Source organism: Bufo bufo, chromosome 10 (genome assembly GCF_905171765.1).
Source record: "Bufo bufo chromosome 10, aBufBuf1.1, whole genome shotgun sequence".
Taxonomy (NCBI): Eukaryota; Metazoa; Chordata; class Amphibia; order Anura; family Bufonidae; genus Bufo; species Bufo bufo.
In genome coordinates this window covers 40,175,200-40,200,070 of record NC_053398.1, presented here as the reverse complement: position 1 = coordinate 40,200,070, position 24,871 = coordinate 40,175,200, and the positions used below count along the sequence as shown (strand labels likewise).

Sequence of the window (24,871 nt, the reverse complement as noted above, 5' to 3'; positions counted from 1 at the left end):
GGTGATGATGTAGCAGATGTGACTCCAGTTGAAGACAAACTTGGAGAAGAAGGTTCTTTAGTACTACTGCCTGGAGTAATGTCAGATGAGGTATCAGGACGTTTAGTGGCAGTAACTGACGTTGAGGGCGTTTCTGACGGAGTTTCTGATGAAGACTTAGTTATAGAAATAGTTGTTGGCACACTTGTACCTTCAGTAGGTGAGGGTGTTGTGGATTCCCCGCAAGATTTAACAAACTTTTCAGAACAGCATTCAAACCTTATACTGTTGTCACGGCAGTTTCCTTCAGACTGATCTTGATTCTTACAACTAAAGCCCTCTTTTACATTACAGGTAGTTTTTTGGGCCAGGTTTTGTCCAGATTCTATTGAAGAATTTTGTCGCTCTTTACACTCAATTTTATTTTTAATTTCATTGGGTTTACAAACTTCAAATCCTGCAGACGTTAATTTATCAGAATTTTCATTTTCTCCACCAGTAATTTCTGTAGATGGCTGATTTTCATTAAACCACTGAGTCCATCGACATTCTAATGCTCTTTCATTTTCACAGTCTTTGGGAGAAGACAGAGTAGGTTCAGTAATTGAGCTTGTGGTAGGGCTCGGTGATTTAGTTCCTACTGGACTAGGTCTGGTGGATGCTACAACTGGTTCACAATATGATACACAACACTGAACCCTCATTTTCAAATTCTTACATGTTTCATTATTTTTCTGATCTGTGTTATTGCATGATAAACCAGTTTCCATATCACAGGTCAGAATTTGATGGTTATCAGCAATCATTTCTCCAGCAAGATCAATAGCTGCACATTCGATGTTTCCTGGAAATTCGTGCACCTCACATATCTCATGGCCTTTTGATTTTATATATTCTGGACTTTCCCTTTCTCCACCATCACTTTGTTGTGTAGGCCTATTGAGATCATACCAATGTGTCCAGCGGCAATCCCTTTTAGGTATGCATGTTGCTGTTGTTGAAGTAGAAGAGGTTATAACTGTTGATGATGTTAAAGGAGTGGATGTGCCCTCTGATGGGGTAGATATTTTCGGAATTTCTGTAGATGACATGCTTGTTGAGCCAGGTGTTGGTTGTGTTGTGGCAGATGAAATAGTTGTAGGCTCAGAAGTTTGAATTGTTGATATTGCAGGTGTAGGTACAGGTTCACAAACTTCTTCACAGCATAAAACCCTCATCCCATAGTTTTCACACTTTCCTTTGTTAATTTGGTCTCTGTTTAAGCAGATCACGCCATCTTTCTGGCTGCAACTAAAATTTTGACTGTTATTCATAATAGGTACACCTTTATTGTCTAATGCTCCACATTCAATTTTGTGTACAACTTCCGTGCCATTGCAAACCTCTTTGCCCTTTGATTTTAAATCTGCAATGCTCTCAGTGTCTCCTCCATCACTTTTTTTGCTGGGCTTATTATTATCAAACCATCCAGTCCAGCGACATTGCATCTTATATACACAGAGAGTTGCTGGTGAAGGTATCACTTCATGTGATGTTGTAGGTTCTTCAGTTAATAATGGGGTTGAAGGTGCTGAGGATGAAGGTCTTGTGGAAACCTGTGAAGGTTCTGATCCTTGACCGGTTGTTCCCTGAGTTGTTGTTTCACCACTAGTAGATTTTGGTTCTGTAATTTCAGTTGTGGTTACTTTAGGTGTTTGTACTGGTTCGCAAACTTTTTCACAACATTCCATCCGAAATTGATAGTTGGAACACTTTGTTTTATTTGTTTGCTCTCTGTTGCTACATATCAGCCCACTGTTCTTATCACAACTGTATTTTTGATTGTTATTAGCAATAGCGAGTCCTTTATTATCTACAGCTCTACATTCCATTTTGTTTTCAACTTCGTGCATTGTACAAATTTGACCCCCTCTAGATTTAACGTCGTCAACACTTTCAGTGTCTCCTCCATCACTTTTGGTATTAGGTTTATTATTATCATACCACTGAGTCCAACGACATTCCATCTTATACACACAGCTTGTTGTTGGAGAGGGTGCAGATGTCTTTGGGGTCTCTTTAGATGATAATGTTTTTTCTGTCACTGGGCTTGATGTTTCAGATGAGCCTGTGGATGTGGTTGATTGTGTTTTTTGTGGTGTTGATTTAGAACTAGTTGATACAATAGCAGAAGATGTGGACCCTTTAGTTGTTGATGTTTCTGATGTAGTTTCAGATGATATTGTTACTGTTTCAGATGACTCAGATGTTCCAGAGGTAGCAGCACTTGTGCTGATAGGTGTTTGTGAAGTTGCCTGAACAGGCAAAGATGTTGGATGTTCTTTTGTTGTGGGTGACTGTGTTTTAATTTCAACAGAAGAGCTTGTTGGAGCTGAAGTCTGCTCTGTATTTGTTGATGAATGTTCTACACTGGTTGGTGCAGAAGTGGTTGTACATTCCCTATATTTACAACATTCTGTCCTCATTTCATAATTGTGGCACAAAGGTGGATTTGCACTATTATTACACACAAGGCCATTTTTTCGACTGCATGTCACATTTTGCCCTAAGTCTTTTAGTGCATAATTAGGGTATTCTTTAGCTCTGCATTCCACTTTCCTTGGATTTTTGCATACTTTGTGACCTTGGCTCTCAATATTCTCAAATGTTTCAAAATCTCCTTCACTATTTTCAGGTTTGCTCACATCATACCATTCTGACCATGTACATTCATGTGCCTCAACACAAGCAGTGGGTGAAACTGAAAAATACAAAAAGTGGGTAAGCTAATTATAAGGAAATACATTAGAATTTAGCAAACATAATAAAATATATTCAAATTTGTCAAAATCTAATTAGGAATGGTAAACAATTAACGCTTAGTCAATTAAGAGGTACTGTATGAGAAAATGTATATATCGACACTATGTAGACTATGCTAAATATTTTTAAGTATTGTTATACAGAAAATATGAACTATTAATCTCTAGTTATACCATGTATACCAGGCTTGTCTATGAATATAAGTAAAAAAAAATAGTTTCATGCCTCACTACCTAATTTTCTGTTAAAATTTAGCTAAAGTATATAGACACAAAAAAGCTGAATTAATGTTCAAAGACATATATAGGATGACTCTTTATTGACAGAATACCTTCAGAGGAAGTAGTTAGAGCTTCAGAAGTAGAAGTTGAAGTCTTTGGTTGTTCTGTGCTTTTGCCACCACTTGTAGTACCAGGAGATGATTCAATTGGTGTAGAAGATGTTGCGGAACCTTCATGACTAGTTGATGATTCTTCAGTTGAAGTTGAGGCACTAAAGTTAAATGTTGTACTTGGAGCTGCTGTAGTTTGACAGATGCCAATCTTCTTTTCTACTGTTGAATCTTCCAAACAAGTAGCAGTTATACAACCACCAATTCCATCAGCTGTGTAATAGACTATGTCACCGGGCATATATTCTTTGCCTTCATATTTGCAGCAAGCTTGTTTTGAAAGAAAAACATAAAACATACAAAATTTTCAGCAATGTATCACTCAATTTTCTTGAAATTAACTATTTCCATGTCATTCTACAATAACTACGAAACTTGTGTACCTAACCATTAAATAAATTTAGCGTTTTAATCAATTAGGTTTCCAGCTGGTTCTAATAATGCATAAATGCATATATATATAGATCTATACAGCTTTCCAAGGAAAGGGGGAACAGTAATTATATGACTCTAAATTGTTATGGAGTGGAGGTACTGTAGGGTAATTTTATTTTTTCAGGATTTGAAACTGTAACATTACAACATAACATTCATCCCATGTACATTGAATAAATATGTAAAATACAGTATTTTTACTACTATTTCTTACCCGTTGACTTGCTGCATTCGATCCCGTTTTTTGTACATGTGCTATAAAAAAAATCATGCATTACTAAAGGTCTGATGTATGCTAAATGTAATTATTGTTATGGTAAGCTAACATATACAGATCTTTCTGTAGTGGAGCCACCAGGACAACACAGATTTTATGATTACAGTGGCAGAAAGAGCATGCTGTAATCCTGCACATGAGATGACCACAACATGTAGATTCATTTTTTGTATGTTATTTTTTAAATGCAAGTTAGACTGAACATGTAAACACAGTCATATTCTTCAAACTATCTCTATGTTACTGCTCACTATCTTCCCCGAATTAGATATAATCCCCCTGCTGAAAGATACCCACAGTAGTACAACCAGTTTCTTTTCTAAATTACCTTGCTGATGGTTTTTTACTCTGCGGCGTCTGTCTTTCTCTTAATGCAGTGTGGGACAGGTCTGGTATCTAGGCTACGGATCGTGACCTGGCCAGTGGCGCAATTCTGTTCGTTCAGATTTGCAGCTCGCGCTCTCAAGGAGCAACTAGTGACGTCACTATGCAGCTAAGGATGGTTGCGAGTGCCCAACTCCCTTACAATGCGAGCAAGCAACTTGATAAAGAACCACAGATATTGATCCTTACTTTGCACTCCACTTAATTTAGGTACCACACATCTCCAATCTTATGGTGTAGGCATAGAGGCTTGAGTTGTAAGAAATGTCTGACAACATACGTAGATCCTTTGTCTTTCTAAGGCCTGTTTCACACTTGCATTGTGGCTTTCCGGTTTTGAGATCCAGCAGAGGATCTGCACCATTGACTTACATTGATTTTCATGCCGGATCCAGCAGCTGTTTTGTGTCCTGTCAAAAAATGCAACAAAACGGAATGCATCCTGATGCATCCTCATAAGTTTTGTCCCCATTGACAATGAAAGGGGACAAAACTAATCCATTTTGGTCCGGTTTTGAGATCCTCAGCCAGATCTCAAAACCGGAAAGCCACAACGCAAGTGTGAAACAGGCCTAACATCGATCAAATAAATGAAGACAAAATTTTATATATCTTTATATAAACTACTATACTGATAGGCCTGTGTTAACATCTTACCAAACAGAACATCTGGTTGGACCTGGCATCTTTTCTCCTGGTTTATATTCCTCTGCATATTCATCATAACAGTTGCATGAGGCAACACAACGCATAGACTCCTCATCAAAGAATGGTCTGTCTTCAGGACATGTAGGGTAGCAACCTGAAGTAAAGATATAATAATGTGGGTACAGTAAGAAATTAGAACACACATTTACTGCGGACTTCGGCTATATAGTGAACTATTGGCAAGTACACTAATATACAATGTTTATAAACCACCGTTTGTAAACATATCAAAATTAATTCACTAATGCCCAATATGATAATCCTATTTAGTTTATCCTAACAATGTTAGATAATAGATGTAATTAAAAAATAAATGTAACTGCATATTCTAAAGTATGTCTATCTTCTGCCTCTACAGAAGTCTTGCCTTATAACCTTCTATGCAAATTCAATTTCTTGCTTGTTAGTTTTTCATAAATCAATGGATCACTTACCTTCTAAGCCAATGAGTTTATTAAAACAAGCACCAGTTGGATTCATACAAGTCTTCAAACATGGAGCTCCACATGCTTTGTAGTGCCATTCACAATGACCTTGTTGGTTGTAGAAATCACAAAATACAGCTGTGGAGGATATTTGAGGTAAGAGGCAGCAATGAAATAAGAGTTCTTCACATTTATAGGCGCTATAGGTTTCAAATCATCTTTTTAATGAATGAAAAAAGTCTTGATCTAAGATTCAACCATGGTTTAGGTTAAACTGTATAGATTTTGATTTTGCATGGAGAGTTGTTTTAAAAAGATTGGCTGTAGTTTGTATAAATGGTCAGATTTTTTTCTAAAAAAAAACAACACTTTTATCCCTGGGTTGCATCTGGTATTACAGCTTGGCTCATTCACTTGATTAATGAGCCGCGATGACACTCATAGCCATAGTCAAGACTAATTAGATAAAAAAGATTAATTAAAGGGTTATTTCAGGATTTTGTTATTGATGGCCTATCCCCACACCCCTACCGATCAGCTGTAGCTCTGGTGCCTTAACTACAAAGCCCCATCCATTGTGTAGTAGACAAACCTGGTTACCGCAGCACCACCCACTCACTTCAGTAGATACAGAGCTACAGTAACCAGCTGTGTAGGTCCGGAACTGACTTTTGGTGCCTGCGCTACTGCAGAACAGCTGATCAGCAAGACGGTGGAGTATTGGACCCCCATCAAGGAAATTTAAGGCCTATCCGATTCCTAATGATAACAGATACACGGTCTATTTTATATATGAGTTAAGTCCAGACAAAATATGCTGTATTCTTATTATACATGGAATATAAGTTTATATTGATTCTTGCAACAACAAAAAATCACTTACGGCAAATATTTGGAGATCTCCATTTGATACATTGTCCAGCCTCACTACAAGCCTGAGCATAAGCTGCTACAGCTGTACAGAAGCAATCACAGTCTCCACCACTGTCACAAGCACAAGCATCGTTGACACATGCTTCATGGTACTTGACAGGGTCCACCTAGTTATAGAAAATAAACAGATATTATGAATGGTATAAGGTATCACTATTTTGGAGATGATCTAGGTATCAGTATAAAAGAAGTACAAAACCAGCACACAAAAAAATGAACTGCACCGCATTTGTAATGATAAAAAAAAAAAATTGTTCTCACCAGACCATGACAAGAAGCAAACACACCACTAGTGATGATACTACAATGTTTTTGGGACCATGCTTTTCGGTATGGGTTAGAGGCACAGGTATCTGTAATGTCCACAGCATCTGGGCATCTCTGAGAAAGTTTCCAGCTGTTTGCATACTCAAGAACATCTCCAACCGTGGACTGACTTCTGGTTATGTAGTCATTGGCAGCATTTCCATCAAAGTTACCACAGAGGCCACAGACTTTCCCCTGGAAAATAGAGTTTGAATGGGTAAATTATAGATTACTTAACTTGACTACACAGAACCAACCCCAATTACTGTACGTCTGCAGCAGAAAAATATGAAATGCATTGCTAATTTTATATTTTCATTTTGACATAAATGGAAGAAGTAATAAATTGTTGAACTCATCATTTATTTATTTTTTGAAAACTACTGTAGTAATTGATTATGGTTTACATTTTTACCTCAAATTTTGGATCCAGCTTAACCATGACAATGTTTCTCCTGTCCCAGATCACAACCAGACCATTTGCTGACTCAAAAACCATATAGAGGCCCATTTGCCGGACTTTGAAGGATACATGTGGTCCAGTGTCCTTCCTAACTACATCAAACTTCTGTTCAGCAAGTTGCATCTCAATTTTCTAGAAATGAAGGGAAAGGATAAAAACCTTTTAGTAAAAAAAAACATGTGGGTAGATGTTACGAAAGTTACGAGATGGATATTGTTGGATAATAAAAACGTACGCCTATAATGATTCTGAGAGATTTGGAGCAGGTGGTGCCTTTTGAACCACAAAGATTATTTTCTGTTAAGACTCTGAAGGTACCCTCAGAAGGGTCATTAGAACAGTAATCCTAGGAATACACAAAAAAGTAGCTGGTGAGATAACTGTTTGAACATTACACTTGTAGACACGAAAGAAGACATAAAAAACATCTACCTGAGCCAAAGTGTACCAGCAATTTCCATTGAAACGATATCTTCTGTTGTCAAAGGTGTAGTAATTTCCATCTCCATATGTGCCACAAGTTCCCAGGCATGTATTTGTGGTACATTCCCACTTTCTTTGCTTACAGGTACTGCACAATAAAGTCACAGTCAGATAATTCTAAAAAGGTAACCCTTAACAATTCTAGAAATCAGAACCACTATGGTCTCCAGTATCTTACCAAGTGTTGCATTTGACCTGGACTGTTTCTCCTGGTGCATAGTAGTCATTATTGAGTGTACAAGGACAGTCATCTTCAGCAATGCATACGTTTCTTTCATCATCATGCACCAGCCCTTCAGGACATACACAGCCAGATACACAACCAGAGCTATACTGTAAAACAAATTTAAAAAAGAGAAAAAAAAAAATCTATCTTGCATACTCAACTAAAGAAGGTTTACAAATAAAAATTGGTTTGTTTGACTTTTCAATTGTACCTATTGCATGGCTACAATTAGAGATGAGCAAATTTCATGTTATGAAATTCGTTCACGCTTCGTTTGGTGAAGAGGACTCCCCTGCATAACGGAGACGGGATGGATCTGTTTTGCAGACCATAGACTTCTATTATGACGGAATGAATAACGGAATGCCTCAAAAGGGCATTCCGTTATGCATTCCGTCATAGAATTGCGTTATGGTCCGTGGTAACGGAATCCATAACGCAATTCTGCTTTTACCACCAAATGAGGCGTGAACTAATTTCAAAATAAGAAATTCGCTCATCTCTAGCTACAATATATATTTTTTAAGAATAAAGATATTACATGAATGCATTCATCTGCTCTTGCAGGGTATTGATACTGTATATTTGTGTTTGTTTGATTTTGCATTGCACTTACAGCACATATGCCCCTGCCCATTTATTTCACCTATTTTGGAGGTGCTGAACCAGTTTGTTATTTTCAAGGTACTAAAAATTTGTAATTTCAGATTATCGGATCACTTTCACTTGTAAGAGAAGCCATTCTTCCAAAAATATCAGTATATTAACAAATTATTGGTTATACAGTGTCCTAATATAATTGTTAAAGCAGTTGTATACAATTGGAACGAAAGGGCCTGCTTATTATCCCAATCTTGAACATAGGCTGATTCAACTGATTACAGACCATAGGGGTAGGACTCCAATGATCAAATATTGATACTTTAGCCCGCGATAAGGATAGTCCAGTTTTAGTCTCTATAAATCCCTTATGGTAACTTACACAGTCCGTATCAAAAGTTGAACAGCTTTTCTGACACTCAGAGCCTTTGGTCCCAACAGTGGCATTATCACAGTCGAAGTAGACCATTGGGTGTTCACATACTATGGAAAGACAAGAACTCTATTATTGAGAGGTACAGCATTAACGATTGGTTATTATTAAGTCTAAGGTCTAATGACCAAGGTAAATAATTTAGGAGAACAATGATGGAAACAAGAGAAAGAATGCCACAAACAATAGTAATCAGAATGGTAAGGTACGATATATGTGAAAGCTTTGAGTAAGTGTATTATTACATTTCATTAGGTTGTGGCAGTGTGAAAAGAACTTTACTGTTGAGGCCATTTTACACTGTCAGATTGTCTGGCACATTATAGGGGATGAGTGTACGAATGCTTAATCTGCCTGTGTAAAGATGCTGCCGATCACCCGATCGACAAGTTAAACGCTCGTTCATCGGCTGAAACAAATGTTCGTGGGAGCAGATTGCACTGTCTAAGCAGCACTTTGCTGCCCAGAAACAATGAGTCTGTATAGGAAAGAGCGATGGCACTAGCGATCGCTTGTCCCCATACTGTGGAGGAGATCGCTGCATGTAAATGCAGCTTTCTCCTCCACTGCTGGGCAGTTGTCAGGAAGGAATGTTTCCTTCCCGACAATTGCCTGCTCCATTGGGCTGTGTAAACTGGTCTTGACTTGCAAATACAAATCATACGGAGCACAGAGAGCTCACTAAGAAGCAAAGCATACAATACCTTTTTGTTCCACAGGATTTACACCAACACAATCCATTTTTCCATTTGTGCAGGTACTAAAACAATGAAGAACAATGATTATCAAATCTTATTAACAGTGATACTTTCGAATTTACAAAGATATAATAAATATGTAATTGTGTTGTCCTCTAACATTAAGTAAACAGTGGCATTGGTTTGAGTCATTGCATGAATATTATACCAAAACGATATGAGTTTAAAAAGTGACATCTTACCACATTGACCCACCCTCATGAAGGACCTCTCCAGGTGACATAGCAGTTCCCTTGTAATAACAAGAGCAAAGAGCAGGGACAACACAACCTCCACTGTCATCTCTGTAGGTTCCATCTTCACAAATGCAACCATCAACAGTGCCAATGTCATATTTACAGGTGATATCAGGTTCACTGAGAGAACGGCAGCTAGGCATACAAGTACTGACAGTGTAGCTATAGACATGACCAGGCTGACAGGTGGTGGTGTATGAATCTAAGGATAAAGCACATCAACAAAATATATTACAATTGATTAGCAATATTTTTTTACCTAATAACGTCATAAAAATCCTTCTAGGACAAAGCTGTAAAGAACATGACCAGAAAAAAAAGTTTGCAAAAAATACATTTTTATTGTTCAGAAAAACTTACGGCAAATATTTGATCTCCACCCGCGTAAGTCAATTCCTTCTCTAGAGCAGGCATTCACATAGGATGAGAGGGCACTGCACATGCAGTCTTCTTTGTTCTCACAATTGCAGGCATCAAACATACAGTTCTGTAAATGCATGAAGTAAATTATTAGAAAAATATAAGGCATTAGATGTAGATGTAGTTCCCCCATTTTTGCCATCACCAGTGAAGATGATAAGGATTCCTAGGTACTGAAGTTTCTTTAAATATAGATTTTTCTGCGTACTACTACCATCCTTTCAGACAGATCAAACTTATTTTCACTTCTTGCCTGGATTTTTTATATATTACATCATAGTAATATAAGGTTTACCTTATGGAATGACCCGGGATCAACAGTCTTGTGACAGCTGGCAAATGGTCCATCACTGGCCAGTAGCAAGTCGCAATGGTGGGATGCATATTGTTCTGATAACAAAAAGTGCAGTCCATTGAGTTAGTAAGAAGCACCTTCATGTCGGAGATATAGAATACTGAAAAATCTATCATATCACAGTATTGTATCATCACTCGATAGAAAAATGGTGTTATTGTTTTTATGGCGTTAATATTATTCATAGTACTAGCCTTAGGAACGCTCACCATTCTGACTAATGAGGGCACAGGGATCTTCAAAGTTGTTTTTGACATTTGGACAGTCAAGTTGAGACTTCCAAAAAGTGCTAAAAGATGCTCCAGATCCTTCTATAACTCCAGCAGGAGATTTGAAGTCATCGGCTTGAATGCCATTGAAGTTGCCACAAAGACCTGAAAAGAGATCATTTTGCTTTGAAACCTGTCATCTGTCCCTTAGGGAGTTATTTTAAGAGCTTTGCTGTTCTTTGGACATAATGTAACGGTAACACAAATGTCAAGAAGCATATTGCAATCTATTTTAGTCTGTGGCCTTACCACAAGTTTTGCCCATATATTTTGGATCAATGGAAACATAAACTTGCAGGGAGGGCACCATCTGAATTTTCATCTGTAGGCCCATATTCGTTTGGATTATCATGTAGAAAGATGTAGGCATGAAGCAGGTAACAGAGGCTGCGAACATGAAAATGTTGATTATGAAACACGCAGATTTCAGTTGACCGCCAGTGTGTAATTTAGCAGAAAAATGGTAGTCAAATATGGACATATATTATAATATAGGTTCCTTATCATACATACCTGTTGAGACTGGCAGTTGGGTGTAGACAGAGTTAATATATACACTGCCACATTTCTTGATAAAGATCATCTGAAGAGGAAGATTATAAACATAGTTTTATATGAAAAAATAGCAATGACATTTTTTATTTTCATGATATTAATGGCTATACTGTATATTCCAATTTGTGTACATTTCCTTACTTCTACAACTGGTGTACTTACCTCCTTTCCACCATTCATGTTCAGGGAAATGCTCTTGAGGCAAGTTTGAGTATCTGTATGTCCACATTTGCTAAGTTCTACCAAAATACTGAAGAGGCTGGAGTCACATATCTATAAATGTGGGACAAAAGAGTTAAAAGTTATTTGTCATGTCAATTCATAATCTCACCATATATATATATATATATATATAACATTATTAGACATCAGAAATGAATTTATAGAAGATATACTTTCAGTTCACAGTAACACAGAGCAGCGCAGCCAGTTATCACCATTCACTGACCCTGGCTGCGCTGCTGAACGATGGCAGCTCCCCTCCTCCACCAGCTGAAAGGGGGGGTCGGCACAGTTACACACAGCAGCGCAGCCGCCGTTCTCCTCACCATTCACTGATCGGGGCTGCGCTGCTGAAGGCTGACAGCTCCCCTCCTCCTCTATCATTCTCTCCCTCTACGACCGCTGCATACAGAGCATGCGCGGCTCTGTTTGTGAAGCGGCAACGCTCTGGGCATGCGTGACATTGGGCGGCGTGTGCACTCATGTGATGACTGAGCGGCAGGTAAGAAGAAAGGAGAGGAGCTTATGCGCAAGCGCGGCCCAGGGACTCGTCTAGAGGAGGTTGACGTTTCTAGGGGAGACCAAATCAAACACTGGGGTACAATCCACAATATTTGACCTAGAAAGGTAGAAATTTAATAATAGTTTATATTGGCAAAAATGATCATTGGCACATACTTAATGAAATAAAGTATGATCATTAAGATGAGAATACCCCTTTAATGACCAGCTTCCAAAGAGGAATCCAATTTAGGCCATTTTCTTGAAGCTGGTTTAGATTACCATATATTACATCCTAGTAGGACCTGGTTCCTGAGGTCCACCACCTCACCACCCCAAGACAAGAGGGCCACAGTGGGCATGTCACCCATTTTTCCATATGTGGTGAATAAGAAAGATAGAAAGATGGTTTGCCCTAAAGTCAGTCCTTCCCTCTCTTCTTTTCTAATGTTGTAGAGCCAATAGAGAGAAAGGGCTCAAACTGGGATTAGATTCCCTTTTCTACATAGCAGCTGCAGTGGCTTCCTTTATTGGACATCTTTAGTGGTCACCGTTTTCTAAGCTTCTGCCAAAAAGTCTCTACTGTGTTGAGTTTTAATTTCTCATTTTAAAGAATAACAGTAACCTCTTGACATAATGCTTTTCAACTTGGATGTACATCTATGCCTTGTTAGTTTCAGCCATTAGTAAGTGTATGTTCTACCTCTGCTGTCCATGTACTCACTAATGAATTTATTATCTCTATGAAGTATCTACTTTAATTACCTTAGATAGTGTGTAGGTGCAGTCTCCATGGAGGTTGTAGCTGGTAAGATCAAAGGTATTGATGTGAAAACCTCCTTCAATAGAGCAAACACCATTGCATGCCTTTTTAACACAGCTCCATTTTCCTCCCATACAAGTGCTGTTGAAGAAAGTAATTTTCAGAGGCAAAGTATCTTTACGGTCTACAAACATTGACCCTTTAATTTAGCATGTAAGGATCTTTAAACACATGCACAATTTTTGTCATTTCACCTGAGACAGAACAAGATCATAGAATAATCTATCATCCTAACAAAATGGCTGTGATCATACACTATGCTCCCTACTAAAAGAACAGTATGAGACAGTACCCCCTAAAGACATGGCACGTACCACCTGTAGTACATGTAGCACAGGTTGCAAATCTAGGCTTTATGATACAAATAGAGAATCCAGTAGTTACCAGTCTTGACATTTCTCGGAATATCCTTTTCCTGATGGGTAAACATCTCCGTTATGGGTGCAGGGGCATGCCTCCTTTTGAATGCAACCTGTTTTTCTGATGTCATCAAACACCATCCCTTATAAAATTAATACAAGGCATCAAAAAATTGCATTTTTGCAGAATTTGGTACTTTTTCTCTAACATATTTACACAACAGGTTTGTGTCGTGTAAAATACCATAGTACTAAAGTTACCTGCTGGACAGAAGCAGCCAAATGTGCAGTGCTCCTTACAGGTCAACGAGTGTTCAGGGTTACTACAGGTGTCTTTACAGGGAGTGTCACACTCCCTATATTGTAGGTTGAATGCACATCTCGGAGCTAAATAAATAACACAATTGGTATTACTATCACAGTAATCATAGTGTCCCAATGATATAACAACTTAAGCACATGCACTTCTGGTATAACACAAGATCTTATCTATAGAGTGCAGTGGTTGATTACCCCAAATCCAGGAGTGCTGGATATTCCTTTCTTCATGCTTGAAGATTTCTAACTATTTTCTGTGCACCCAGAAGACTACAATTAAGAAGCCAGGTAAGCTGACTAGAAGTGCATACTTGAACTCTTAATAAGTCCTTAAAGTCAAGCAAAAGGCAATCCAGTTTAAGGTTTAGAGTGAGTCACTTGCCCTTAGGGTTTATTTTTCTATGGATTGGGACAGTGATGCCCAACCTGGGGCCCTTCCAGCTGTTGCCAAACTACAATTCCCAGCATGCCTGGACAGCCTACAGCTATTAGGGCTTGCTGGGAGTTATAGTTTTGCAACAGCTGGAGGGCCGCAGGTTGAGAATCCCTGATTTAGAAGATAAGTCCTGGTTGTGCAAAGACAACAACAGAGTTCTTGTAAAATGAGGTCATGTACTTGTTCTGTATTAGAGGGCACTCACAATATTTAGGGTAACCAAACACAACTTCTTTTAAAAAAATGAATTCTCGGTTTCCTATAAAACGTATTGTGATTGGACTGTATTGTTACTTACGGCAGATTTTAGATGTTCTCCAGTTCTTTGGTTTTCCTCCGGCATGAGTACACTGTCTGGAATACTCACTAAAGATGTTGCAAAGACAGAACCCTGTTGAATTTCCTTTGCATCTACAGATATCCTGCTCACAGAGTTCAATGTACTTCTGAACTTCCACAATTTTATTGCACTCTTGGAAAGCTGTGCCAGTCAGAACAGATGTACATAAATGTTTCTATTGTAGAAATAAAATGTTGAAAAAAAAATCAATGGAAAATAATGGAAAAATGTTTTGGCCTATATGAGATCAATATTAATGGGAACATAATGCAATTTCAGATATTAGGGAGGGCATTGGGTGCACATTGTGGTTGCACAAACTTTTGTGACTTTTTGGGGCTTTCAGACACCGACTGACACTTTTCAAAGTGGCAGTGTTTGTGGCAGTGTTGTAGTGTGGCATAGCCGACCCTTCACATTTACAATAATCTATGGCAGTAACATGGCATAGATTATAGTGTAAATCTGCACTAGCTCACTTGCTGGTGTAGATCTTCGCTTTGGGGTTCAGACCTGCAAAGATGGGACAAAAGTATCGAGAGCAATGTGCCTTTTAATAATTGTGTGGCATCAAAGCAAGCGGAGAGAGATTAAGATCGGCATGTAAAACGATGTTCTTGATAAATGTCCTCCCCTATGCCTATTAGTTCTATCAATCAAAGTCATTGTGCTTGTCCTACTTGTGTTCCAGCGCTGATCTTCCTATTATAACTGGGGACACAAAGTTGGAATCATAGTCCGGAGCTGGATACTGCCAGACACCACTGGATCCCCATTGACTGTACATGCAGGATTTTCTGTCAGGCCGAAAGCTGGCATTTATTCCGGAAAGCGTCCGGATGCCCATCCAATCCCATTATAGTTAAAGGGGATCCGGCGGTGCACAGATCTATACAACTATTCTGGATATGGTAACTCCAATATGTCTGTTCCTTTGCTAAAAAAGACTACCGGAAAGCAATTTGAAGGTACCCTCATCTATCCTCCTCTCCCAAAGTCATATGTAGATGCTAGCAACTAGTAATGCAAACTCGCTTTAGGTTTATAAAAGTTTCAGGGTTTGTGGCAAATAATGGACCTTGAAAGACCTAAAAGGTAATTTAGCAATTCAATGTGGTTTCAGGGTCTGTAATATTCATAGCTTATCCTTAGGATAGGCAGTCGATATCTGAATGGTACAGTCAGATTCTGAGAACCCCCTATCACTAAATAAGTGTCACGTCTCCATTGTGTACCCATGCACAGAAACATTTGGTTGTGTCTGTGCCTGGTTTAGCAGCCTCCAGCTCCAAGTTAATTAAATTGAGCTGCAGACCAAGCACAGCCAGAAGCAACTGTATAGAATTGTACATGGGTAAAAAAATAAGGGGTGGGTGAAGTGCTTACTAATGGTCTTTTATTCAGGTCATTGACAGGGGTGACACAAGTAGGACCTCCTTTGATCAGATATTGATGGCCTAGCTTAAGAATAGACCATAAATATTACAGTGTTGGAAAACCACATTAATGCAGTATCCCCTTTTACTAGTCATTAAGTGCAGAAGCTTACACTTTGAGGGCATGTTGTTTCCTCTTCCTGTATAGTTTCCTCACATTTTTCTTCTGGTGGATTGTATTTTTGAAGGCTACCATACTGAAGATTGGTCAAGTGGGCACCTAAAGACAAGGTGAAATTAGCTTTCCCGTATGTCTATGATAAATGTCATATCTATTCAAAATCTGCATTGTACTTACCATTGAGGAGGAACTCATTGTAGATGGGAATCCCGTTATAGTCACCACAGAGACCACAGGTTTGGTTGGCATATATCATACTGAGTTGCACCTGTAAATGTAAAGTGGATTTGTTGAGATTAATTAATATGGTCACATAGGCAGCGCAATGTTAATTTCCGAAGAAGGGCAGAATTAATCCCTGGATCAGAGCAATTTAGAGATGGCACTGCAATAATGTGTTTTAAGAAATGTATCCAAATACCCCTAATCAAGCTTAACTCCATAACCACAATTTGCAAATCTTTGCAGCAATCCCTTAAAGAGGTTATCCAATGATTAATGTAAAAAGTATAAATCAAACATCATACAGAACATGACAATTTTTTTCTAACAAAGCTAGAACCAGCCCTGCACCTCACAAGTATCCAGAGATCTCCGCATTCAGTTGCGTTTTGCATCTTGCATTGTCTGGGAGTGATTGACACACATACTTTGAAACTGGATGAGGCATGGGGGTCCATACTAAGTTTTTCTATGGGGCCCTATGAGATCTGTGTATGCCTGCGGAGAAGCTATTTTTATTACCGTAATAGAGTCTTCTTCATTCCACAATATGTCAATGCCAGTGTGGGATTGTGTCCTTATATGATTGCCATCCCTTGAGATTTCGATTCCGCCAACACTGTATGGAAGTTTCTCCACACTGTCAGAAAAGGATTGCATTAATACTGAATTTCAAAATGTATTCCTATATAATTTAATAGCTCATACAAATTATCAATTGAGCCACATATGCTTTGTTCTACAGAGCCGCAGGAGGTAGAGGTAAGATTTAGGTAACTGTCTAAAAAGTAAGTTCTTGTTGCCCAAAGAAACCAGTTACAACTCAGCTTTTTAATTTCAGATTTTGTGCTTGAATATAAAAAGCTGTGCATGGATTGGTTGCTGTGGGCATTTTTCTATTTAAAGAGGTTCTGTCGACAGGATCAACCCTATTAAACTAGGCATAATGCCTGGTAGGGCTCATCATGCTAATTAAAAAATACCTTTCTTTTGTCTGTATGCTGCATTTCTATTTGTCTGTAGGCTGCATTTCTATTCATACGCAAATGAGAAAGGTTGAGCACCAGGAGGTGCTGCTGAATCATTGGAGCACTGCTTTGTAACACCCCTGTGCTCTGCACACTCCCCCTTCCCCTTGATTGACAGGGCTAGACATCAGCATGCTGAGGGCAGAGCTGTGTCCTAGTATGTACATACCGTATACTCTATGTACTATAGCTTTAAGACAATGAGATCTGCTCAGAAAGCTAATGTACATATAACTGCTTTATTCACAAGCACAATACATGATTATCAAGACACCATTAATGTGTGTTAGTGTATAAGCATAGAAAAAGCACAATTATCCTCTGGATAGGACATTAGTATTTGATCGGTGAGGATCCGACACCCGGGATCCCCACTGATCAGCTGTTTGAAAAGGCACTGGCACTCCTGTGAGTGCGGCGGCCTTCTTAAAGCTCACCAAGCACAGCGCAGTTCATTGTATAGTACCTGTGCTTGGTATCGTGCTCAGCTCCATTCACTTCAATGGGGCTGAGCTGCGCCTAGCACACGTGACCGATTAACGTGTCGTCACTGACCTAGGGAAAGCTGGGAGAGGGCCACAGCGCTACTGCGAGAGCCGCTACCTTCTCGAACAGTAGAGTAAACTTAATAGTAATACTACAATCATAATAACTTACTTTTCTTGGTTCACAACAACAGTCTTCTCAAAAAAGGAAATATCAACACCACCTATTGTCATGTGAATGGCAGTGATGACGGGAACATTGTTCTTGGCCTGACGTGTGATTGCCACAAAAAATTCTTCATAATTGTTCTTGCACTGGCGTACTAACACGTAACTGCAATGCCCAGGAAAATGGTAGATGTCTCCATCAAAGGTCTTATAGTGACAGTTACCAAAGGTGCTGCAAATGTTTATGTTATGAGATGGATTTTGATCTGTGGATGCAATGTAGTTGACAGAATATTATATTTTAGATAGATTGTTTGGATAGATAGATAGATAGATAGATAGATAGATAGATAGATAGATAGATAGATAATAGATAGATAGATAGATAGATAATAGATAGATTGATTGATAGATAGAATTTTTAAAGTGCATCCTTAAGTATAATAATAAGGATTAAACTAATTAACATAGCCAACCACATACACTTACTTTCCAAACCTGGAGTGACAGGTGTAAAATTGCAAAATCTCACTAAGATTTTGAGCAAAATAAGTCCAAAAAGTTGCAAAGCCCTATTTTTGGAAGTGCAGAGCTTGATAAACTTTACCCATAGTTTTTTTCCAGTCTGGTTAATATATGCATTAATATTACATATATTTTTCCATAGAATTTTCTTGCAATGTCTAGTGGATTTTTTACTTTTTTTATACAATAGCTTATGTACCGTACTTCTTCCTACTTTTACATTTACTTACTTCGGTAAACCGGAGGAGGCGATGTCATAATGTTCACCCGTGAAGGATTTCCATCTGTAAAAAAAAAAGTATCACGCGATTTGTAGTGTTGAGCGCGAATATTCGAACAGCAAATTTTTTCCACGAATATCGGCACTTCCAGAATTCGCGAACATTTAGAATATAGTGCCATATATTCGTAATGACGAAAATTTTTATTTTTTTATTATTTGTTTTTTTAACACAGTACATCCCTCCCTTCTTCTAGCTTGTGGGACAATGAGAAGGCTTTGTCACAGCTTTGCAACATTCCAAGCAACCAATAGAAAAACTGCCTACCCCACGCCGGTATTTCGCGAATAAATACATTGCTGATTTTTCACAATCAAGAATATCATCTCGAATTTGCGAATTCACGAATATATGACGAATATTCTACAAAATATTCGCAAAATATCGCAAATTCAAATATTGCCCCTGCCGCTCATCACTAATGATTAGGTGGTTAGTAATGCTTTGTGAATATTTGTTAGAACATGTGCAGTGAAGTGTGTGCCTTCCACTATCGTCTAAGGCAAACGGAAATGAACAGTCATATAGCAAAATAACCATGTTTTGACATAAGCATTCAATTTCATGTTTGATAATATATTACTTGACTGCTGCTGTATGTCTTTATCGTCCTCTCCGACAGTCTGCTGTATGTCTTCATCGTCCTCTCCGACAGTCTGCTGTATTTCACCTGAAAAGTGAATATGAATACACATTATTAATAACATATTACCATTATGATAATGGATAACAATAATTAGTTGGAATTTTGCAGCACTGCCTTAAACACGTATTACTCATCTGACTAGCTTTTCTTTTGCATTGGGTATGTGTGTACGCACCATCTGTGTACTGTACCTATGGGAATACATATCATCCTGCATATAAACTGGGCTTGCATTAGGAATTTTAGATGGCTGTTTTCAGAACTACTTGTCATTAATGGTTGGTCTGTGAAGGCGTTTTTAAGTTAGACGTAAAATCGCCAATCAATCTGCCGTAATCTGTGAGCTAGTCAGTGGCCTTGTTGGCTTCAATTAATGGGATGCAGATCTTCTGTTTGGCATGAATGACTTTCAAACTACAGTATCTGACAATGACCAAAAAAAGTCCAACGTGGTAAATCACTTTTTTTAACAGATATTTACCTTCAGACGATTTCCGTTGTCGCCTTTGCTGGTTCGATTCACTTTTCCACATTACATTATACACTGCTTGTTTGCAGGGGTTAGGACCACCCTATAATCCAACAGTGGTGGTCGTGCTCCAGGACAGTGGGAGCAGATAGGCAAAGCAGCCTTGTCATTTCAAATATGGACTGCAGCCGTGGCCATAACCCCTGAAAACTAGCAGTGCATAACGCAATGGGAAAATGAATCAAGCCAGCAAAGGAGGCAAAATGGACAATCACATTACGCTAGTAAGTGCCATGATAAATGCCATTTGCTGAAGTGAGACAACCTAGGACTGCCGTTCCAGCGATTGTGAGGACCCTTGTGGTGTACTTCCCAGTGACCTTCCATTTATCAGAAAGTGTATCTTGTGGATAGGTGATACAGGTATAAGATAGGCCAACAACTCCTTTAATGGGAACTGTTTAACGCCACAGTGCCCCAGTGTTAGATTGGGTGGGTAAAAATCTGAATCCATGTTGCTAGTATCGCTGGGAGGTGGGACAAACTGTGATTTTAAAAAAGACATTGCGCAGATTAGTCAACCACTTGTGTAACATACTGTAGCTGGGAGACGAAAGGCTAGCTATCTAAATGTAGAAGTGAATCTTATCCCCGAGTGCCTGCATTTCATGAAGATATCACACCTTGCACTACGTTAGACTAAGTATGTACTACACGGATCAGTACAGAAACGCAATCATTACAGATGTTCGAATTTTGCATGTGTACGCACCAGAGTAATCGTTGTCTACATTCATCTCTCCATAGTCTTGTTCAACGGAATCCCAATCTTCTTCTAAAAAAAATTGAAGAATAGAAATATATCAAGAGACAACCTGGCAACTTTATCAGAGCATTTATCCTCCTTGTCCTTATAGAGGGAGCAGTGATGTATTTTTATTAGCTGTCAGTATCATCGAATTGCCATGAATAATTCTTTATTGCTACAGTACATCCAGATACCTTTTCTAAATTAATCGTTAGTAGTAATTTCAAAAATAATGTAGGATTGATTATTACATTACGGAAACGGTAAGCAAATACAACCATAAATGCCAAGTAAATATATTCTGCGGCTTGGCATCAAACATATCTTAAGTCAGTAGGACAAACATTGATTTTTAGCTTACACCTGATTAAGATAAGCAGAGCAGATCTCTGTACACAAGTGTGGGTTAATATTTACATGTTATGAAAGCCATTGGCGAATTACCCACAAAGGGGATATTAATATATAATATTAATCATTAGAATTTATAGGAAATGGAGTATAACCTTTAAAAAGTCAAGGGAATATTATGACCATGAGAGATGGACACATGTTTAATACAGCCACCACTCCTGTCACTGTATATGGGACTGTCAGATTTAAGCAAATGCTGTACTCGGATATTTCTGTCAGTCCTATAGACACCAAATTGAGCAGTAGTCATGCATCCACTTCCCCATTCACACAGTGATCATACATTTGTCACCTATCCTGGGGATAGTTGATAAATGTACATAAGAAAATCCCTTTAATGCAGTTTAGCTGCTGTCTAACTGTGTTCAGACCTCAAGTATTTCTTTCTTTACATTTGGCGTTTGTGGAGGAAACAACCAAATACACGGCAGACATGTTTATACACCCCCATGCCTATGACCATTGTGTGTCCGCGTGTGTTCTAGTGTTGATCACGAATATTCGAATTGCGAATTTTAATCGCGAATATTGGCACTTTGAGAATTCGCGAATATTTAGAATATTGCTAAATACATTCATAATCGCGAATATTCAATTTTTTTTTAAATACCAGTTCATGTGAATTTTTATGCGAATATTTTAGGCGAATTTTAGGCGAATTTTCGCAATCAAGAAAATAATCCCTGGAGATCATGAATTCGCGAATTCTCGAATATATGGCGAATATTCGCCCAAATATTTGCAAAATATTGCGAATTCGAATATTGCCCCTGCCGCTCATCACTAGTGTGTTCTAAACATGTTTCATAAGAATGCACATGATGTATACTCAGTTGAATACTTTTCTTCAAATATATATCTTGCTGGCAAGCTGTAATATACTGTACATGGCAATAGCCAATAAAACAAAGTAGCCAAGAGCATATCTGCCTCCATCTTATCAGAGTCCTCTTCCAATAGGGATAATTCATCATGCAAAGCTGTTATACATGGGGTAAATCAGATAACAGCTCTCAATGTAAATGCTCTATTGGAAAAGGAAGAAGAAATCTAACTGGCTGATATCAGCAACTTATATTCTTTCATTAGTTTTGATAAACCTTTATCTTAAATCTTAAAATGTCTCACCTGAAATATTTTGACCTGTGGGTTGAATGAGAGAAAATATATATTAGAATCAAATGAAAATAATATAGAAAAATCATCCAATGACTAATCATAGTTTTGGGGGCTCAATTTGACTATCTATTGTATCTAAAATAACAATAGAAGAAACTCTGCATATTGTTTTATTTACAAATCTCATTTTGTGTTTACAGTTTCTATGGAACCTTGTATGTCTCTATAGTAACAGACTACAAACAACCAAAATGTAGTCCGATCGTACACTCATATTGCCGCACATTTGTCCCCTACTTCTTGCTAAAGTACCAAGTGCTGGATACTGAATGTTAGTAAGAAGTTGGGCAGTTTGATTGCAGGACTGAACTATACAACCTCTGCGTGGATCTTGTAAATTCTCCCAATGCTTGCCTATGTTTCCTTCAAGTACTCCAGATTCTCTGTACAGCTTATATACAGTATAGCTGAAATAAAGCTATTAGTTATATGGACGAACCATGCGAATCCTGTTGCTTCAATTAATAGTGGTAATAGCAATAGTAGTTGTAGTTGATTTCTCAAAAGTCTGAATCTCTATGTATAATAATTTAATATAAACTGATTGCCTTGTTGTTAGCTCACCATAATCCCTAGCATATTTACTTAGCACAGTGGAACAACTTTGAAAATATGATTGCTGTTCAACCTTTGAAACCAAAGTTTGCATAAGGAATAAACAAACTTTGCCTTTCCGTGTAATCCCCTGGAGACTTGACTTGGTAAACACTGCTAATCCAGCATTATCCTAATATCATCATTGCATATATCCTGTATCTTTGAAATGGTTCAGTTCATCCTGTGGCTCAGACAGGATAATACATCATAACTTCCATGCTCCTGCAGTATTTGACAAGCTTTATACTTTATGTAATTCTGATCTCATATACAGTACAGGTTGTCCACAGCTGACCATATTTGTTTTATAGCCCATATGTATGCTGGATTATCACTAGTCCAATCTTGCTTTTATTGTATGGCAAAAGTGATTAATAGCACAATTCAAAGGATTTTTTCAATATGTTGGAAAATCTTTTTCTGAGACATTGCAGGCTAAAGATCACCAAATGTTCTCGTTTGCTCCCTATAGCTAAATTTGTAACCCAATAGTTGTTTCAACCTAAAGTGTTGCATTACTTATATAGTTAGCACTAATTGGCTGTAGTTTGTATGCTCCTAGAACTCCAACTTTAGCCTTAAAATATGCGATATGTATGCCTAAAACATCTCCCTATCTGTATATATGGCATGGTCACAGACCTAAGTAATGGTCCCTTTAGATGGGACAACGATCTAAAAGATTGTCGGGAAAGAAGCATTCCTTCCCGACAATCTTCTGATTGCTAGCGGAGGAGACCGATGCATTTACATACACCGATCTCCTCCAGAGTATGGGGAGTAGAGATCGATAATGCCATAGCTCTTCCCCATACTGTCTCGTTGTTTCCCGGCAGTAGATCGTGTTTATACAGCACGATCTGTCACTGGGAAACAATGATCTTTTTAGCTGCACAAAAGATACATTACCCGATGAACCAGTGTTTTGCTCGTTCATCAGATAATTGGCGGTGTATATACATCGCCAGATCATCGCTAACGAGCGTTACTAGTAGTGATGATCTGTTCAATTGTCAGCCAGTGTAAAGGGCCTTTATGGCTATGCCCACATGGCCATTATTGATTTCCATTGTTCTACTCCTCTCTAAGAAAATACTGGAAGTGCTGGTTCCAGCAGATAACTGACCTACAGACCTCACTGATTATAATGGGTCTGTCTGGTATTTTGTCTGTGTTACTTTTTTTATGGAATCTGCAATGGAGTCTTGTTTAATTTTATTTTTATGTTATGTTTATTGGAGGGGTTTGAATGAATGATCCTTTGTGCGATCATTTATTCCACTTCCTTAGTTAGATTTACATTACATTAGTGTCACTAGCATATTACCTGTCTACACAAGGTCATAAACTGCCTACAAATGAAAATGCAATGGACGACAACCTACTGTAGCATCTCATCATTCAATCACTGGGCATCTTTACACTTGATGAAGATCAGGAACAATCATGCATAAGTGCGATCGTGCAGCCAGTCAATACCGCATGTAAAACCCCCTTAAGCCAATAGAAGTATGTGGATACTGGCTTGCCTGTTTTTATTACACTTATTTAAAATTATGTAAAAATGCTATTTTTATTTACCCCCACAACATTTGTTGCTTAGATGTTTAGACACTTTAACAATAGAGGTAATTTTGGATAAATGACTCACAGATCCCTATGTTCAATATAAAAGAAAGACTGGTTTCTTGAAAAGTATCGTCTAACATTTAGAAAACTGAAATGTGATATTGAGCTTTTTACATTATCAGAACACAATTTCTCCCCGTACATGGTGTGCGTCTTTAACCCAAGTATTGAACTTTGTAAGACCTCCTTCCCAAACTCTATACTCGCATGATTTATAGACATATTCTGCCAGACAACAGCTTATGATCTAGTCGATTGTAAACATATATAGCAGTAGAAACATATATTTGGATAACCTTTTACCACTGGACACTTACCTTGTGCATGGATACAGGTTAGTAATATCAGGAAGCCTCCTATAGATATCAGTAGCCTCCTATTTGTCCCCATGTTGCTTGCAGTTCGGTTTACTGGACACCGAACTGG

General features: G+C 38.2%; 1 protein-coding gene across 1 annotated transcript in view; it reads right to left on the bottom strand.

Moving 5' to 3' along the window:
- Positions 1 to 24,871, bottom strand: part of LOC120980012 (mucin-5AC-like) — a 24,888-nt gene extending 17 nt beyond the window's left edge. The window contains exons 1-34 of the mRNA XM_040408876.1: positions 24,763 to 24,871; positions 22,169 to 22,183; positions 20,591 to 20,653; positions 19,287 to 19,373; positions 18,653 to 18,706; positions 17,902 to 18,163; positions 16,739 to 16,856; positions 16,172 to 16,262; positions 15,987 to 16,093; positions 14,396 to 14,612; positions 13,605 to 13,730; positions 13,369 to 13,486; positions 12,927 to 13,065; positions 11,601 to 11,711; positions 11,397 to 11,466; positions 11,133 to 11,270; positions 10,824 to 10,988; positions 10,555 to 10,649; positions 10,200 to 10,326; positions 9,786 to 10,041; positions 9,550 to 9,605; positions 8,795 to 8,895; positions 7,765 to 7,919; positions 7,536 to 7,674; positions 7,339 to 7,449; positions 7,056 to 7,235; positions 6,596 to 6,835; positions 6,285 to 6,441; positions 5,411 to 5,539; positions 4,926 to 5,070; positions 3,822 to 3,862; positions 3,213 to 3,442; positions 3,113 to 3,143; positions 24 to 2,719 (exon numbers count right to left, since the gene is read on the bottom strand). Coding sequence (XP_040264810.1) covers positions 24 to 2,719; positions 3,113 to 3,143; positions 3,213 to 3,442; positions 3,822 to 3,862; positions 4,926 to 5,070; positions 5,411 to 5,539; positions 6,285 to 6,441; positions 6,596 to 6,835; positions 7,056 to 7,235; positions 7,339 to 7,449; positions 7,536 to 7,674; positions 7,765 to 7,919; positions 8,795 to 8,895; positions 9,550 to 9,605; positions 9,786 to 10,041; positions 10,200 to 10,326; positions 10,555 to 10,649; positions 10,824 to 10,988; positions 11,133 to 11,270; positions 11,397 to 11,466; positions 11,601 to 11,711; positions 12,927 to 13,065; positions 13,369 to 13,486; positions 13,605 to 13,730; positions 14,396 to 14,612; positions 15,987 to 16,093; positions 16,172 to 16,262; positions 16,739 to 16,856; positions 17,902 to 18,163; positions 18,653 to 18,706; positions 19,287 to 19,373; positions 20,591 to 20,653; positions 22,169 to 22,183; positions 24,763 to 24,835 — 6,843 coding nt within the window. The 5' untranslated portion in view covers positions 24,836 to 24,871. The remainder of the gene's footprint in view (positions 1 to 23; positions 2,720 to 3,112; positions 3,144 to 3,212; positions 3,443 to 3,821; positions 3,863 to 4,925; positions 5,071 to 5,410; positions 5,540 to 6,284; positions 6,442 to 6,595; positions 6,836 to 7,055; positions 7,236 to 7,338; positions 7,450 to 7,535; positions 7,675 to 7,764; positions 7,920 to 8,794; positions 8,896 to 9,549; positions 9,606 to 9,785; positions 10,042 to 10,199; positions 10,327 to 10,554; positions 10,650 to 10,823; positions 10,989 to 11,132; positions 11,271 to 11,396; positions 11,467 to 11,600; positions 11,712 to 12,926; positions 13,066 to 13,368; positions 13,487 to 13,604; positions 13,731 to 14,395; positions 14,613 to 15,986; positions 16,094 to 16,171; positions 16,263 to 16,738; positions 16,857 to 17,901; positions 18,164 to 18,652; positions 18,707 to 19,286; positions 19,374 to 20,590; positions 20,654 to 22,168; positions 22,184 to 24,762) is intronic.